The sequence below is a fragment of the Oncorhynchus tshawytscha genome, linkage group LG06, assembly GCF_018296145.1.
Source record: "Oncorhynchus tshawytscha isolate Ot180627B linkage group LG06, Otsh_v2.0, whole genome shotgun sequence".
NCBI lineage: Eukaryota > Metazoa > Chordata > Actinopteri > Salmoniformes > Salmonidae > Oncorhynchus > Oncorhynchus tshawytscha.
In genome coordinates, this window is record NC_056434.1 from 28,040,787 (window position 1) to 28,060,471 (window position 19,685).

A 19,685-nucleotide genomic window follows, 5' to 3' on the forward strand; every position below is an offset into this window, starting at 1 on the left:
ATTTTCACAAAGTCAAATGAATTTGGGTTATAGGTTTCATGATGCTTGTCTATTTTTATTGAACCTTGATTTAACTAGGCAAGTCAGTTAAGAACAAAATCTTATTTTACAATAATGGCCTATCCCGGCCAAACCCTCCCCTAACCATTTATTTATTTAATTTCACCTTTATTTAACCAGGTAGGCCAGTTGAGAACAAGTTCTCATTTACAATTGCGACCTGGCCAAGATAAAGCAAAGCAGTTCGACACACAGCGACAGAGTTACACATGGAGTAAAACAAACATACAGTCAATAATACAGTAGAAACAAGTCTATATACGATGTGAGCAAATGAGGTGAGAAGGGAGGTAAAGGCAAAAAAGGCCATGGTGGAAAAGTAAAACACTGGAATGGTAGATTTGCAGTGGAAGAATGTGCAAAGTAGAAATAAAAATAATGGGGTGCAAAGGAGCTAAATAAATAAATAGAGTAGGGAAAGAGGTAGTTGTTTGGGCTAAATTATAGGTGGGCTATGTACAGGTGCAGTAATCTGTGAGCTGCTCTGACAGCTGGTGATTAAAGCTAGTGAGGGAGATAAGTGTTTCCAGTTTCAGAGATTTTTGTAGTTCGTTCCAGTCATTGGCAGCAGAGAACTGGAAGGAGAGGCGGCCAAAGAAATAATTGGTTTTGGGGGTGACCAGAGAGATATACCTGCTGGAGCGCGTGCTACAGGTGGGTGATGCTATGGTGACCAGCGAGCTGAGATAAGGGGGGACTTTACCTAGCAGGGTCTTGTAGATGACATGGAGCCAGTGGGTTTGGCGACAGGTAATGAAGCGAGGGCCAGCCAATGGTCGCAATGGTGGGTAGTATATGGGGCTTTGGTGACAAAACGGATGGCACTGTGATAGACTGCATCCAATTTGTTGAGTAGGGTATTGGAGGCTATTTTGTAAATGACATCGCCGAAGTCGAGGATTGGTAGGATGGTCAGTTTTACAAGGGTATGTTTGGCAGCATGAGTGAAGGATGCTTTGTTGTGAAATAAGAAGCCAATTCTAGATTTAACTTTGGATTGGAAATGTTTGATGTGGGTCTGGAAGGAGAGTTTACAGTCTAACCAGACACCTAGGTATTTGTAGTTGTCCATGTATTCTAAGTTGGAGCCGTCCAGAGTAGTGATGTTGGACAAGCGGGCAGGGGCAGGCAGCGATCGGTTGAAGAGCATGCATTTAGTTTTACTTGTATTAAAGAGCAATTGGAGGCCACGGAAGGAGAGTTGTATGGCATTGAAGCTTGCCTGGAGGGTTGTTAACACAGCGTCCAAAGAAGGGCCGGAAGTATACAGAATGGTGTCGTCTGCGTAGAGGTGGATCAGAGACTCACCAGCAGCAAGAGCGACATCTTTGATGTATACAGAGAAGAGAGTCGGTCCAAGAATTGAACCCTGTGGAGACTGCCAGAGGTCCGGACAGCAGACCCTCCGATTTGACACACTGAACACTATCAGAGTAACCTAGATGATGCTGGGTAAATTTTTCGCTGCCCTATGGGACTCCTGATCACGGCCGGTTGTGATACAGCCCGGGATTGAACCAGGGTCTGTAGTGACGCCTCTAGCACTGAGATGCAGTGCCTTAGACTGCTGTGCTACTCGGTAGCATACAAAACCAAATTAGATTTTTTTTTCTTCATAATTTGGGGTCTACAGAACCAGGTATAAACAGAGCTTTAACATGCATTCTTTGTCCTGATCTTATCCACATTCTGATCGTGTCCACATTTTCAGACCGGTGTGGTCACATTTTTTCCGACCAGTTTCTTGGGCTTAGTAGCCTCATGCAGAGAACTTGTCTCCCAATTGGCACATCGAAAGAACATCCTTGTCCCAGACATCTGGTCAAGAAATGGAAGACACAGGGATATTGAACAGAGATCTACTGTATATTTTTTTTATTTCACCTTTATTTAACCAGGTAGGCTAGTTGAGAACAAGTTCTCATTTGCAACTGCGACTTGGCCAAGATAAAGCATAGCAGTGTGAACAGACAACACAGAGTTACACATGGAGTAAACAATTAACAAGTCAATAACACAGTAGAAAAAAAGGGGAGTCTATATACATTGTGTGCAAAAGGCATGTGGAGGTAGGCGAATAATTACAATTTTGCAGATTAACACTGGAGTGATAAATGATCAGATGGTCGTGTACAGGTAGAGATATTGGTGTGCAAAAGAGCAGAAAAGTAAATAAATAAAAACAGTATGGGGATGAGGTAGGTAAAAATGGGTGGGCTATTTACCGATAGACTATGTACAGCTGCAGCGATCGGTTAGCTACTCAGATAGCAGATGTTTGAAGTTGATGAGGGAGATAAGTCTCCAACTTCAGCGATTTTTTTTTTTGCAATTCGTTCCAGTCACAGGCAGCAGAGAACTGGAATGAAAGGCGGCCAAATGAGGTGTTGGCTTTAGGGATGATCAGTGAGATACACCTGCTGGAGCGCGTGCTACGGATGGGTGTTGCCATCGTGACCAGTGAACTGAGAAGGCGGAGCTTTACCTAGCATGGACTTGTAGATGACCTGGAGCCAGTGGCTCTGGCGACGAATATGTAGCGAGGGCCAGCCAACTAGAGCATACAAGTCGCATTGGTGGGTGGTATAAGGTGGTTTAGTGACAAAATGGATGGCACTGTGATAAACTGCATCCAGTTTGCTGAGTAGAGTGCTGGAAGCAATTTTGTAGATGACATCGCCGAAGTCGAGGATCGGTAGGATAGTCAGTTTTACTAGGGTAAGTTTGGCGGCGTGAGTGAAGGAGGCTTTGTTGCGGAATAGAAAGCAGACTCTTGATTTGATTTTCGATTGGAGATGTTTGATATGAGTCTGGAAGGAGAGTTTACAGTCTAGCCAGACACCTAGGTACTTATAGATGTCCACATATTCTAGGTCGGAACCATCCAGGGTGGTGACGCTGGTCAGGCGTGCGGGTGCAGGCAGCGAACGGTTGAAAAGCATGCATTTGGTTTTACTAGCGTTTAGGAGCAGTTGGAGGCCACGGAAGGAGTGTTGTATGGCATTGAAGCTCGTTTGGTGGTTCGATAGCACAGTGTCCAAGGACGGGCCGAAAGTATATAGAATGGTGTCGTCTGCGTAGAGGTGGATCAGGGAATCGCCCGCAGCAAGAGCAACATCATTGATATATACATATATATATATATATATATATCCGAATCAGTGGAGGCTGTTGAGGGGAGGACGGCTCATAATAATGACTGGAACGGAGCGAATGGAATGGCATCAAACTGTTTGAATTTGATACCATTCCACTGATTCCGCTCCAGCCATTACCACGAGCCCGTCCTCCCAAATTAAGGTGCCACCAACCTCCTGTGATCTGAATGTAGGCATACATTTAAGATATACAATATACCACACCCATATTCCATTAATTAAACTTTGACCTACCAGCACTTACCCCAAAGCCACTTACCCTGCCTCTATGCTCAACTTACCACATACCCGGGATAAGTTGTGTCGAAACCTCTTTTTCCAGGGGGGGACAAGCTATGTTTTCATAACTGTTATGAATATTGATTATTTCCAGGGATACACAACATCCTGAAATATACACTATCTTTGTTAGAACAAATACTATATTTCCCTAGTCGCAGTGACGCTAAATGTAAAAAATGGCTCACTGTCCCCTGTCTGTACTGCTCAAGGACAGGACTTACATTCCATGAGAGCAACATTACTTTTTAAACCATGAATTGAAGCTATACAGTTAAACAAAAGCATGATCTTTATAAGTAATTCTTCAAAATCAAGGGGCATATACTTTACTGGACAAATTACTGGATATATTAGACTGTCTGTAAGATCAACACAACTTGGGTCACTCAGGTCAACAAGCTCTCAATTAGATATTTATTCATGCTTCTCCAAATATATAATTTTGAAGTTGCTCCAAATGTCAGTGTTTTTTGACACCCCGGGTTGACAAATGTTTTTAAATTAAGTGTCCACCACTGGGATCGAATATACAGCCTTCTGGGATTACACCCATTTGCCACCCCCACCCATAACGCCCTATCAAAACCCAAGCCTACTTGATGGTAATAGTGCTCACTGTTGCTCCTTGTGGAATTTCCCGACGTCCTCAGGATGTGAATAAGCGTCCAATTTCGAAGTCACTCTTGAGCGATCTGCCTGACTCATATCACCTATCTGAATGAAGTAATGAATATTGAGCATTGACAGTTTGTTCACATGGTAATTCATAAAGGGTAGACTCTTTTGAAATTGGAAACAAGCATGGTTATCATTGGTTTGAAAACTTGGAAGACACCTCTACTTTCAACCCTCCCTGCTCCAGCCTACTTTCCAGTTCATGTTGAGCATATTCATGTGAATACCACCTGGCACGAGTTGCATAGGTTTTTCAAAGAGTTTGGAGCAAGTCTGACCAAGCATGGAAGAGTTGGCGAGAGAAAGCATCAGCTTGCTGGCCAAGCCCGTGCTCGATACAGACGGCCCAAGATTTGCATGTATGGGAGCAGTTTTCCTCATGCTCAAATCTGCGCTTGGTGCGGGACTTCTCAATTCCCCTTGAGCTTTCGAGAAAGCCAAGGGAATTCACACTGCAGTCCCCGTGGAAATGGTTAGTGACTTTAGTGACCCCAACCTGGTCTCAGAGCATTTCGTATTATTCTGTACATAAATCCAAGACACTGTATTTTGTATGATATGTTAAGTTTGGTATGGTTACATAAGACAAAACGTTACTTAAGGCAAAAATGAAAGTAGGGTGGTTGGATGGGTGGGCGTATAACACGAACGTCTAGCAACCCAAAGATTGCAAGTTCAAATTTAATCGCAGAGAACTTTAGAATGTTACCTAATTAACAACTTTATAACTACTTACTACTTTTGACCTACTTTCCAACTACTTAGCATGTTAGCTAATCCTTTAACCTAACTTATAAACTTATATTGTATGTTTTGAAAATTTGTAACATAATTTGAATTGTAATTCGTAACATATCATATGAAATGGGTGATGGACATCCACAAATTAATACATATCATGCGAAACGTAACATATCATACTAAATGTACTGTCTCAGATTTACATACAGAATAATACTAAATGCTCTGAGACCAAGTTGCTGACCCTGGTAAACAAAACATGTATAGCCTATATTCCTGTTCTTTAACTCAATTACAACCATCACTAACCATCTCCTCCTGTTTTTAAACTTAATTCAAACCAATTTAAACAATCCAATCTACTCTATCTCTACTGAATCCTATTGACTTACTTGACATGTAATTTAATGCGCTGGTGAACCTTCTGAAATTGGGTGTTGGTGATTATTTTGGGGAAAGGTCAAATTATTTCCAGTTTTTGCATTTTATATAGAATCAATATCAAGAACACCAGTCATTCTCTAGACTAGTGTAATAACTGATATTCACCTCTCTCTGACATTCCCTCTGGTTATCCCTTCCTCTCATCACTTTTATCCTTCATAGGCCTACTCTCTAATTCACTGATCAATAACATCTCTCTTCTCCCACTGAGCAACCTCTTGATTGTATTTTTATCCCTCCTCTGCCCCAGGTGTCCCCGGTGTTCCTCATCAATGCCCTGGTAATCCTGGGCTACTCCTCCTCCATCAGTGGTCAGAACACATACCAAGCCGTGGTGAAGGATGTGTGTGGGCCTGCGATCGGGCAACTCTGTGAGGTCGTGTTCTCTTCAACCTCTTCATGATCTCTATGGCTTTCCTGGTCATAGTAACGGACCAGCTGGAGAAATGTGAGTCATCTCCGTGACCACATGACTCCCTGAGATCTCTTGCTGGATTATGTTATAGAAATTCCTTCCTGAACTATTTCTTCTGGAGCCTTTGAAATCATCTGATTTTGTTTTCCCCCATTCTTCTCATTATGTAATGATGCTCATAGGAAATGGGTTAATGATATACAGTGCCTTGCGAAAGTATTCGGCCCCCTTGAACTTTGCGACCTTTTGCCACATTTCAGGCTTCAAACATAAAGATATAAAACTGTATTTTTTTGTGAAGAATCAACAACGAGTGGGACACAATCATGAAGTGGAACGACATTTATTGGATATTTCAAACTTTTTTAACAAATCAAAAACTGAAAAATTGGGCGTGCAAAATTATTCAGCCCCTTTACTTTCAGTGCAGCAAACTCTCTCCAGAAGTTCAGTGAGGATCTCTGAATGATCCAATGTTGACCTAAATGACTAATGATGATAAATACAATCCACCTGTGTGTAATCAAGTCTCCGTATAAATGCACCTGCACTGTGATAGTCTCAGAGGTCCGTTAAAAGCGCAGAGAGCATCATGAAGAACAAGGAACACACCAGGCAGGTCCGAGATACTGTTGTGCAGAAGTTTAAAGCCGGATTTGGATACAAAAAGATTTCCCAAGCTTTAAACATCCCAAGGAGCACTGTGCAAGCGATAATATTGAAATGGAAGGAGTATCAGACCACTGCAAATCTACCAAGACCTGGCCGTCCCTCTAAACTTTCAGCTCATACAAGGAGAAGACTGATCAGAGATGCAGCCAAGAGGCCCATGATCACTCTGGATGAACTGCAGAGATCTACAGCTGAGGTGGGAGACTCTGTCCATAGGACAACAATCAGTCGTATATTGCACAAATCTGGCCTTTATGGAAGAGTGGCAAGAAGAAAGCCATTTCTTAAAGATATCCATAAAAAGTGTTGTTTAAAGTTTGCCACAAGCCACTTGGGAGACACACCAAACATGTGGAAGAAGGTGCTCTGGTCAGATGAAACCAAAATTGAACTTTTTGGCAACAATGCAAAATGTTATGTTTGGCGTAAAAGCAACACAGCTCATCACCCTGACCACACCAACCCCACTGTCAAACATGGTGGTGGCAGCATCATGGTTTGGGCCTGCTTTTCTTCAGCAGGGACAGGGAAGATGGTTAAAATTGATGGGAAGATGGATGGAGCCAAATACAGGACCATTCTGGAAGAAAACCTGATGGAGTCTGCAAAAGACCTGAGACTGGGACGGAGATTTGTCATCCAACAAGACAATGATCCAAAACATAAAGCAAAATCTACAATGGAATGGTTCAAAAATAAACATATCCAGGTGTTAGAATGGCCAAGTCAAAGTCCAGACCTGAATCCAATCGAGAATCTGTGGAAAGAACTGAAAACTGCTGTTCACAATTGCTCTCCATCCAACCTCACTGAGCTCGAGCTGTTTTGCAAGGAGGAATGGGCAAAAATGTCACACTCTCGATGTGCAAAACTGATAGAGACATACCCCAAGCGACTTACAGCTGTAATCGCAGCAAAAGGTGGCGCTACAAAGTATTAACTTAAGGGGGCTGAATAATTTTGCACGCCCAATTTTTCAGTTTTTGATTTGTTAAAAAAGTTTGAAATATCCAATAAATGTCGTTCCACTTCATGATTGTGTCCCACTTGTTGTTGATTCTTCACAAAAAAATACAGTTTTATATCTTTATGTTTGAAGCCTGAAATGTGGCAAAAGGTCGCAAAGTTCAAGGGGGCCGAATACTTTCGCAAGGCACTGTAGATTGTCAACATTATATCTGATACATGTTTCATGATGTCATTTATGTGTTTGTGTTGATAACTGGATTACATGAAGCAGACATGCCATTCCACTGGTAAACAGACCCGCATTTTGTCCTCATCCTCCTGTGTGTCTTCCTCATCCTCCCTCTCTCCATCCCTAAAGAGATCAGTATTCAGAAGTACATCAGGTGAGGTTTTTATGGGCAGTTTAATATGGCATTGCAAAGACTACTTGGTGCATAACATTGCAATATTGACATGTCTGTTGCTGCCATATTCAATATCATGTTATACTCAAGCCTTTCCCCCTCTTTGAAGTATTTTAGGTACTCTGGCCGCTACATACCTAACAGTGGCCATCGTTCTGAAATATCACACGAGAGGAACGTGAGGTGCACATATCCACCCTCTACAGTAGTGGGTGAGTGCTTGTAATCCCAATTAATATGAGTCATTTCTATCTTTGTTATATAATCTGAGGTGCACAATAGATAGGAGTTTATGATAGGCCTCTATGATAGGTCTATGTGCTAGGTAGAAAAATGCTGTCAAAGTTAAATGTAGCCTTTTATGCATCTAGGTCTGTGAGATCAGGATATAAGATGATCTTTTAATAAAAGTAACTTCTAAACATTCTGCTCTTGTTAAAGGTAGTTTAATTCTCAACAACATTTTGACTGTTTGGGAGTGAAGTCATGGCCATCAGCCGCCCACACATTGTAATTTGTCAGTGTGATTGACACATGAACTGTAAAAGACTGACATTGCCTCAAAGGTCAGACCAGGTACTTCAGAAAAAGCCTTTCCATAGTTTTGTTGTTGGCTCTCTGTAGAATAAGCTCTATGCCTTCGATGTTCAGCGTTATCCCGACCATCTGCTTTGGCTTTCAGGTGAGTACGGCTTAAATCATGTCTGGTTTTCAAAGAGGTTACTAGTGAGGTTAGATTATTTTCTTTATGAAGCCAATGGATAAAGGTCTGGCATTTACCCCAAATTCTGGTCAATTGAGGAGCTGTCTGGAAACCCATCACAGTCCAGTCGAGCCTCAGGCTATCCTGCTCTTTAAAATGGCTAAGGAGAGCTGGTTCTCTGTTCAATATTTGAACATAGGTAAGATTGAAAATAAGTGTTATTTTCCACTTTTCTTCCAGAGGTAGTTTTTTTGTAATCTTCTGAGTAACCAAGGGAACACAGGAGGATGATCAAAAATGCAATTTAAAGGGCAGTGGGAGAGAGAACTAGTGTTGTACGAACCATCCTGATCTCTCAAGCTTACATTCTGTTTAGCTATCCGTTTAGTGAAACCGAACTTAAGCTTGCGAGATCAGGATGGTTCATACGAAGCTAAAAGTGGCCCACAAAGCCCAGCTAGCTGAGCCCCTGCACCCTCAGGCTGATTGATTACTTAGCAAGGTGGGATGGAGGAATGTTGGAGGAACATATTGATGAAACCTGGGAGAACTTTGCTTATGCAATGTATACTTTTGAATTGGAAGCTTGTCTCAGCTCATGACAAAGGCTTTGACGTTCTATGAGCATTAACAGCTTTGGAGCCCCATACTATTGATTGCTTCTCTGGCTCTTACATTGAGACTAACTGGACACCAGAATGATTCAAAGGATTTATTGTTGGGGCTCTTTTTCCTGTGAGAACTGTCTGTGAAAATTAGAGCTATATGAGTGACACAAGTCTCAGTCTCAGGTCTATGTAGCCATGTTTATCTGTGCTTTGCATTCTGAACCTTCCATGTCCTGTTCTGTATCATTCTGTGCTCCAGTGTCACGAGGCTTGCACAGCCATCTACAGCAGCATGCAGCAGCATGGAGAACAAAAGCCTGTCCCACTGGGTGTTCATCTCTGTGTTGTCCATGTTCTTCTGCCTGGTCATCTACTCCTTAACTTGTGAGGCTCATCCTTTCAATACTCTATCTGATAGCACCAAGTGATTGTAGTGAACACAGCGACTATACGACTGCACACTCTTAGAAAAAAGGGTTCCATAGTAGAACCCTTTTTGGTTTCAGGTAGAACCCTTTTGGTCTCCATGTAGAACTCCCTGTGGAAAGGGTTCTACCTGGAACCAAAAAGGGTTCTTCAAAGAGTTTTCCTATAGACCCAGTCGGTATTAGATATAACGTCGCGGCACTGCCCGCCTGTGGGGAAAACAACCTGTGGTTACCTAGGTTACTACTTTGACTCACAGCAAAAACATGACCTTTTTCAAACTCAATTTTCTTGTTGTCGAATTGTTTTACTAAATTACAAAACTACATTTTAGAGAAGTACCACATATCTAAAGGTTACTTTTCAACATTTCCTACTCCCTCCTGTTCTCGCCACTTAGAAAAAGGTAATATTGTAGGGCTTCCCTCATGCCCCTTTTCATGATAATGCTAACAGCCAAGTGAGTGAGTAAAAACAGTTTATGCAAAAAGGTTCAATGCAGATGTGGGTAGCTATTTCGTTAACATCTTTAGCAGTTGTATGGTTTGGGGTTAGATGCTGTTCAGGGTTCTGTTGGTTCTAGACTTGGAGCAATTAGGGTTAAGTGCCTTGCTCAAAGGCACATCAATAGATCTTTTTTTTTACCTAGTCGACTGGGATTCTTAACAGCGACCTTTCGGTTACTGGCCTTCTGTGAACAGTATATCGATATTCATCATTGTATTGACATGTTTGTCAGAAGTAAAAAAAATTAAAATAAAAAGTTTAATAGGAAATATGCACTGGCACTTGTTTCGCTTGTCTTCATACATGTCGACTGCATGCTTTCCCAGAAATGTAAAGCAATCAAGCAACAGATTCATGGTTTATTTCAGTATTACCATTTTATTGAGTTGCATCACTCTACATCTAGAATTTCAACAACGTTAAGACTAAATATAGTACTTGCATCCCTGCAATAAGTCTCTACACTCAGAGAGAAAGCCATTTTACTGAAACATACATAAGTATAAGAATTAGTATTTCATTAAACATTGCCATAAAAGTGAATGTTCATTCTGTATGGCATTTTCTATTCATATATATTTTTGTTTCGTCTCCTTTATAGGAATACTATAAAAGAAAAATAAGAAACGCACAAAACCCATTGAAAATAGCATGGCTAAATACTACAGCAAATAAGTTACTGGACATTCATTTGAACATGCACTCAAGTGAGGGATAAGGAGAGAAAAAATTGATTGCACAGTTTAGGGAACAGCCAGGAATGTTATAGAAATAGTATTGGCATTTTTTTTTGTCTGGCTGGCTCTGACCTGTTCATACAGAACCCAACAGAAGCAACGGATAAATAGAAAACCTTTCCAGTAGAATTTCCCCATGTCTGTCAACAAGGGATCCATGCACTTGCTCCATTCGGTAATACTGATGCTGAGGCTAATATAAAGCCCAAGGCGTGCTATTCATTATTGATTAATATCACAGGTGCATTAACACTGAGAAGTCCAGGGTTCTCTCAAGGTAAAGTGTAATGTGGCCTAGCACCAGAGTTTGAACTGGACATGAGTTCATTCCATTTCAGTGGTGGTCCTAGTTATGATCCAAGGCAAGTAAACAAACTGTTTTATTTATTTTACAGTGCACAAGGACAGTATTTGTTATTATCTGAGAAGGTTATCCTGGGGAGGGAGAGTTTGATATTCCCCCATTGGTTAAGGACAGGCTTGCCATGACCTTCATGTGCTTCCAGGACAAACTAAGAAATTCAATGGCGAAGTAGGTGAAATATTCCGCCCTCTAAAGTTTGATCAAGATGAGTGATTCATACATTATTCTTCATAGATAACATTCATATTTTGATCATTTCTGATACTCTCATACTTTATATATCTTAATCGCTATATTCCATTTATGTACATTGTGTTTTTTTTTACTAGGTCTCTGTTTGATCATGTTGATTTCAGGTTGGTGAAATTGGGGTTGGACAAAGTCGTCATGGTCCTAGATGTGCACAAGAGGTTATTCTCTAACTGGGCTGGTGGGTGAACATTCTGATATATTTTCTGTTACTATCATTTTGCTTGATAGGTGTGTAAACATCTCCTTTTTGCTCAATTGCAATGAACATTGTGATTGTAAGATGGGGCTGTGCGTTAGACGTTTAAAATCGAATTAGTGTATGTTTATGAGAAATCCTACCTAGGTACCCACTTACAACCTCAACCATATGCTGATGTTTAAGGCTTGAGATTGTGTTGGTCAAAAAGGGAACTGCTGCAGCAAACCAAGTTTTGCTACTTTTGTAGTAATTGCTCTTTCTTCATAATTTTGCACTGTATCACGAAAGACATCAATACAAATATAATTATAATATAACATTTTTTTCATATAATTTTACTAGACTTTAACAGCTAATATATCCAGTGCTGATTCATACATGTACTTTTAACACAACGGAAAAAACAACCTTAACTGCTTGATAGAGACGAATGTTGAGCGCTCTATTAGTCTACCATTAGCAGTAGCAGGTTCATGTCTTTAGTCAAAATGGATGACATGCACGAGAGCCTCAAAAGCAGGTTAACAGTTCACGTCATTTCTACCATGACTTGAGGGTGAACGATATGATGAAGAAATGCATTGGATGGAGGTAATCTCGCTTTAATGCACCGTTCAATATTCACTGCAATTGACACATTCCATTTTGCCTCAATATCAAACAGACACTGTGTAAACATGTACTTACAAAATAGAGAAAGAGAGGGGTTGTGAAGGTGAGAGGGTGAGGGAGGTTAAGGGGGAGCTAAGGATGGTGGGTGTTGCAGACTCAGGCAATCTGGCCCCACCCCCGTCAGTCTCTGCTCAGGCTGCACCAGGCGGCTGCAGGGAGAGAGACAGAGGGGGAGTTCAGTTAAGACACAAGCAGCTCAGGAATACAAAAAAAACAAGCATTATTAACACACTCACACATTGACACTCACATCTACTGTTTCTCTGCTCAAATGTGATAATACACTGCATAATATAATTCAAATTTAATGTCATACATTTTCAGGTTTGTCTGGGGTAAGTCTATGACATAAGGCCTTATGCATCCATGCCAATAACAATAAGTCCACAACAATAAATATCAAGGTATGTGCTTTCCCTGTCTGTTCCTGCTCTACATTGAACATATCTCTCCCCAGTAGGTTCCCTTGCATTAAGGGCTCCCCATCCATCCCAGACACATGGCACTATGCCAGCATCCCTCTCCAACCTGGACTCAGAGCATTTCGTATTATTCCTACGTATATCCAAGACACTTCATTTAGTACAATATGCTACGTTTTGTGTGGTATGTATTCATTTGTGGATGTCCATCACCAATTTCATATGATTACAATTCGTATGATATGTTACGGATAATAGGTAGCTAATGGTAGCTAATGTTAGCTAGTTTAGGAGTTAGGTTAAACGGTTACGGTTAGGGGAAGCGTTAGCTAAAAGGGTTCGCTTTAGGTGAAGGGTTAGCTAAAATAGTTAGCGTTAGGAAAAGGGTTAGCTAACATGCTAAGTAGTTGGAATGTAGCAAAAAAGTAGTAAGTAAGCTAAAATGCTAAAGTTGTCTGTGATGAGATTCGAACTCGCAACTCTTGTGTTACTACGCCCACCCATCTACCCCGACCAACCACCCTCCTTTTGTTTTGCCTTATGTAAGCATCTGTCTTATGTAATCATAGCAAACGTAACATGTCATACTAAATCGAGTGTCTCGGATTTATGTATAGAACAATATGAAATTCTCTGAAACCTGGTTGCCCTCTCAGGAGACTAACCTGGCACAGCGACAGTGGACACAGCCTCGGGCTGGCACAGAGTGTCCACTTTAACATGTTGAAAGGCCTTGGAAGATGCAGTCTGGAGGTGTCTGAGGACAGAGGTGGAGGGCATAAGATCACACAAAGACAGATGAGGACATATGTACGCTCACTCACTTCTTCAGTATGACCCATAGATTATATTGTGATTGTGAGCAGTAAAATATTAATGAGAACATACAAGATAAAGACGCATTACAGCCTCAGCACATCCCCAAAATCATCAATAAGTAATTATGTCAGCCTTATTCTAGCTGTAGCTAGATTACGCTACTGCTACTCTCTGTTCATCATATATGCATAGTCACTTTAACCATATCTACATGTACATAATACCTCAATCAGCCTGACTAACTGGTGTCTGTATGTAGCCTCGCTACGTTTACAGCCTCGCTACTGTATATAGCCTGTCTTTTTTACTGTTGTTTTATTTCTTTACTTACCTATTGTTCACCTAATGCCTTTTTTGCACTATTGGTTAGATCCCGTAAGTAAGCATTTCACTGTAAGTATACCTGTTGTATTCGGCGCACGTGACAAATATACTGATTTGAATTGATTCCTGCTGCTGTAGAGTCACATACTGTACATCTGGTGGTCTGTGCCGTTTAAGATGAGGGAGGATGATTCTTTTTTGTTTTTATTACAGCATATTGGATGACTGTCATTCATATTCCATTCACCCAGCTCAATGTAATGTCGATAGGTTTAGGCTACTACATTATATTCAAATTTTCCCTATACCCATCATGAGGTTGTTACAACCTAGCCTATGAATGAAAGTTTACAATATACTGTAGGTGCACACATGTCAAGATAATTTTTTAAAGTGACAGACAGTGACACATGGACAGACAGTGACATATTCAATACCGCCTGGCACACTCTTTCTTGCCTGCATCTAGCTGATCTAGGGTGTAATCATTAGTACAACCATTGCAAACTAGAGTTTCTATTGGACAAATTCAGGTATATTTATCCCCGTTTCATTCTGTTTGCTTCTGTTTTAGAAACGTTTTTCAACAGAATTGGCAGAATGAATACACCCCTGATCACACGTAAACACAGTTCACTTTCATAGCAGCCATGTTGTATTCCTTCTCGCATTTACGCACGCTCCTCCTCTCACTTTTTCCCTTCACTTGTGGACTTCAATGCACAACACATCAGCTGCATGTGACCAAGCGAAAAAACCTTTCCAAGCCAAACCATATAATAACCGCTACACACAGCCTACATCGTTGTCACCATATTAGCTAAAGTAACGTCATAGTTAACATAGCTAATAGAATTAACGTGTTACTAAACATGTTACAGTCATTTGTACAGTATACAGTTAGTAAGCAGTTACACCGGTGGGCCCCAGTGACAATAAATGAATAAAACCAAAAGCTTACCCTGACTTGGAAAAATCATAGTATTGTGTTGGATAGTCATAGTTAGCTAGCTAACATACATCCCTCTGTTTGAGCCGGGTGTTTGAGTAGGCTAAACTGTCTAGCTGCATTTGCTAGCTAAGTAAGTGAAAGTGAAAATGAAAAAAATAGTAAATATCTTATATTGCTTCTCCTTCATTTTTTTCAGAAATGAATTACTGTTTTTCTCTATCTTTGAGTCAACTACTCACCACATTTCATGCACTGCAGTGATAGCTAGCTGTAGCTTATGCTTTCAGTACTAGATTCATTCTCTGATCCTTTGATTGGGTGGACAACATATCAGATCATGCTGAAAGAGCTCTGATAGGTTAGAGGACGTCCTCTGGGAAGTTGTCATAATTACTGTGTAAGTCTATGGAAGGGGGTGAGAACCATGAGCCTCCTAGGTTTTGTATTGAAGTCAATGTACCCAGAGGAGGACGTAAGCTAGCTGTCCTCTGGCTACACCATGGTGCTACCATACAGACTGCTCGTTTTTTCATTTTTTTCCTTCTATTTAACCGTTATTTAACTAGGCAAGTCAGTTAAGAACAAATTCTTATTTACAATGACGGCCTAGGAACAGTGGGTTAACTGCCTTGTTCAGGGGAAGAATGACAGATTTTTACCTTGTCAGCCATTGAGGCTACTGTAGACCGGAATAGCAGAACAGTGTATTTTATCAGTTATTTTGTGACGTGAATATATTTAATATAGTTTTATCTAAAAATTATAACTTTTTAAATGTTTCACTATTTTTATTTTTATGAAATTCACTGAGGAGGATGGTCATCCCCTTCCTCCTCTGAGGAGTCTCCACTGACCTCTACTTAACCAAAGACTGACTCCAGATGTTACCTCCCTTTTGTCTCTTGTTTTTGTCAAAATTGTTCAAGCTCAGTAAATTTGGTTGGGAGTTGTTGATGGATAGAAATATTCAAACCTTGTCTCTGGAATGAGACTGGACCATTCAGGAACACACAACACCTATTGGAAAGCCATTCCAGTGTGTCTTTGGCATTAAAATGTGTGTAATTTTCACGCTAAAAAAGAAAACTATCCCAGGGGTTAGGTATCTAGAAGACTGAGGCAGGGTTTCCTCTAACCTTTTTATCTGGCCTTTGCTCCTTTGATATTTATTTTTATCCTGACCCCCCCCCCAGTCCCTGCTGGTGACAAGCATACCCATAACATGATGCTGCCACCAACAACAAAGTCATCCATTCTGTTCCCAACAAGGCCGCTAAGTAATACTGCAAAACAACCCGGCAAAGACACTTTTCGGCCTAAATGAAAAACTGCAGGCTTGGGGCACATCCAATACAACTGCATTTTCAAGTATTGTGGTGACAGCATCACGTTATGGGTATGCATGTCACCTGCAGGGATTGGGGAGTTTGTCAGGATCTAAAGAAATATGAAAGCAGCAAAGCCTAGTCAAAACGTTAGAGGAAAACCCACCTCTCTCTTCTGAAAACCTAACCCTGGGATATAGTTTTATTTTTCAGCGGGACAATTACTGTTTTCAATGCCAAAGACAAACCAGAATGGCTTTTCCAAGAGGTGTTGGGTGTTCATGAGTAGTCCAGTCTCAGTCCTGACTTAAAATCTGCTTGAAAGTCAGAGACAAGGTTTGAATATCCATCATCCATCAATGAGCTTGAGCAATTTTGACAAAAACAGTGGATAAATGTTGCCCTAAGAGTTGTGCAAAGTTGGTCAAATCTTATTCACAATGATTCACAGATGTTATGGCTGCCAAAATATTAACTCTGGGGTGTGAAGACATACTCAATCAAAACGTCTTTGTTTTGTTATATTTCTTCCTTTGGAAAATGTTTAATACTTTTTCTTTAACTTTGAAAGTGTGTAGTAGGTTGTGTAGATCGGTAGAATTTTTGTATTTTATTTTTTATCCCTTTTGAGATTAAGTTTTAAAGCAGAAAAATGTGAAGACTGTAAGGGGTGTGTAGACTTTCACTAGAGACTGTATCTCATAAAAGAACCGTGCATACAAAATAGTTATTCACTAATTTGAATCGGATGTAGATAATGATACAAATATATCAAATTATTGTGCATTATTGATTCCATATTTTCTGGAATTGGACCTATGGGATTATAAAAACACCAATGAGTCAAGGTTCAGGAGATGTGGGAGAGAGAGGAACGAGGTCAAATCTGACACATATCTAGGTCTTACTTTTTCCACTCCTCCTCTCCATCCCAGAACTCATACACCACAAAGGAGAGTCCATCTGGCAGCCGCACTGCAGTCACACTGAGGAAGAAAGGAATAAAAAGAAAGAGAGTAAGACATTGGAAAGTCAATAATGGGCAGTGGACATTGGAGAACTATGAAATATCCCAATAGAGTTAATTGCCAATAAGCATATGTGGTAGTAGTTATGTGTGGTAGTTAAGCAAAGAAACACTTTCACACCACATAAAACATAGCAGTAGACACCCATAGTCACTTGACTTCAGCTCCACTCACTTCCCACCCATTATCTTCCACTGGAGGGCAGTAGTGGTTCAGATGGATGAGTTGTGTCTCGGGTTTAGTGCAGTAGAACAGTTCTACTGTATGAGCTGGGTTTTATAATGGCTTCCATCACAGTGGAGCTCACAACTCCACTGGAGAGACTCCTGACATGTCTTATTGACCCGCTGAATGCTTCCATTATGGCTAGCAGCTCTCTGTTGGAGGTAACATCTATATTAGACCACTACATTGTTTCATTTGACGGGCAGATGCTGTGCAAGGCTCAAAAATCACATTAATCAAACCAAAGAAACATTATGTCCAAGTCAGTGTGTGTCCATCTAAAAGAAAGCTGTGGACAGTGGGAGGTTGATTGAGTGTGCGTCTGTGCATTCATTTGTGTGCTTCCTTCCCATAACTTTGCCAGCGTTTGTGTGTATCTGAGACTGTGAGTTAAATGACTAAAAAGGAGGACATATTCTTATGGAGTTTGACAGGATGTATTAGTACCATATATAAGCACTTATAGGAACCAAGAGTAAAGAGATGAGAGGGAGGAAAAGAAAGTGTCAGACCTAGATTGTGGTGGCGTGAGTGAGACTAGAAAAGAGACAAGAAAATAGCCTATTCAGCAGCAGCAGTAGAAGCAGTACAGACTCAGAGCCCAATTCCTCAGTGATAAATTATTCACCGTCCCTACGTGCATTATGATGAGATTACAAAACGCTGCTGACAACATGCGGCCCATTTCCTGGACTTGGCTCCAGGGAGTCGCTCTGAAACGAACTGTAGAGGAACTAGTCCTTTTGAACTGAGTCTTACGCGGCCTAAGAATCTGCTGCTACATTGATTCGCATGATAGGAAATAAGATACATTTGTACATTTGAAGTCGGAAGTTTACATACACCTTAGCCAAATACATTTCAACTCAGTTTTTCACAATTCCTGACATTTAATCCTCATAAAAATTCCCTGTCTTAGGTCTGTTAGGACCACCACTTTATTTTAAGAATGTGAAATGTCAGAATAATAGTAGAGAAAATGATTTATTTCAGCCCATTTGCGACCAAGCTTTAACTTCCTGACTGATGTCTTGAGATTTTGCCTCAATATATCCACATAAATTTCCTTACTCATGATGCCATCTATTTTAAGTGCTCCAGTCCCTTATGCAGCAAATCACCCCCACAACATGATGCTGCCAACCCCGTGCTTCACGGTTGGGATGGTGTTCTTCGGCTTGCAAGCCTCCCCCTTTTTCCTCCAAACATAACGATGGTCATTATGGCCAAACAGTTCTATTTTTGTTTCATCAAACCAGAGGACATTTCTCCAAAAAGTATGATCTTTGTCCCCATATGTGCAGTTGCAAACCGTAGTCTGGCTTTTTCTATGGTGGTTTTGGAGCAGTGGCTCCTTCCTTGCTGAGCAGCCTTTCAGGTTATGTCGAGGTACTTTTGTACCTGTTTCCTCCAGCATCTTCACAAGGTCCTTTACTGTTGTTCTGGGATTGATTTGCACTTTTTTCACCAAAGTACATTCATCTCCAGGAGACAGAACGTGTCTCCTTCCTGAGCGGTATGACGGCTGCGTGGTCCCATGGTGTTTATACTTAAGGTACTATTGTTTGTACAGATGAACGGGGTACCTTCAGGCATTTGGAAATTGCTCCCAAGGATGAACCAGACTTGTGGAGGTCTACAATTATTTTCCTGAGGTCTTGGCTGATTTCATTTGATTTTCCCATGACGTCAAGCAAAGAGGCACTGAGTTTGAAGGTAGGCCTTGCAATACATCCACAGGTACACCTCCAATTGACTCAAATGATGTCAATTAGCCTATCAGAAGCTTCTAAAGCCATGACATCATTTTCTGGAATTTTCCAAGCTGTTTAAAGGCACAGTCAACTTATTGTATGTAAACGTTTGACCCACTGGAATTGTGATACAGTGAATTATAAGTGAAATAATTGGTCTGTAAACAATTGATGGGAAAATTACTTGTGTCATGCACAAAGTAGATATCCTAACCAACTTGCCAAAACTATAGTTTGTTAACAAGAAATTAGTGGAGTGGTTGAAAAACTAGTTTTAATGACTCCAACCTAAGTGTATGTGAACTTCTGACTAGAACTGTACATGTCATCTTCTCTACAAAGCAGTTATTGATAAAGAAATATCCTCGTTATGACAGCAATTCTGTAGTGTACTTGGAGGTTTTGTAGTAGGCTACCTCAGAGCAAAAGATCAGAGGCTCTGTCCAACTAAACCCAGCTTTCTCTAATCTGCTCAACCCTATTTTCCACTCCATGGTCCCTTGTCACATGGAGATTCCTCCTGGTTGATGATGGTTGTGGCGAGGCAG

At 40.8% G+C, this 19,685-nt stretch overlaps 1 protein-coding gene and 1 pseudogene across 2 annotated transcripts in view; one reads left to right on the top strand and one right to left on the bottom strand.

Annotated features, from left to right (window-relative positions):
• Positions 1 to 4,458: 4,458 nt before the first annotated feature.
• Positions 4,459 to 9,559, top strand: LOC112253460 (annotated as a pseudogene).
• An 867-nt stretch (positions 9,560 to 10,426) lies between these two features.
• Positions 10,427 to 19,685, bottom strand: part of necab2 (N-terminal EF-hand calcium binding protein 2) — a 125,916-nt gene continuing 116,657 nt past the window's right edge. For both annotated transcript variants that reach the window (XM_024423517.1, XM_024423516.2), the window contains 3 exons: positions 17,039 to 17,116; positions 13,376 to 13,467; positions 10,427 to 12,437 (listed from right to left, as the gene is read on the bottom strand). In XM_024423517.1, coding sequence (XP_024279285.1) covers positions 12,409 to 12,437; positions 13,376 to 13,467; positions 17,039 to 17,116 — 199 coding nt within the window. In that variant the 3' untranslated portion in view covers positions 10,427 to 12,408. The remainder of the gene's footprint in view (positions 12,438 to 13,375; positions 13,468 to 17,038; positions 17,117 to 19,685) is intronic.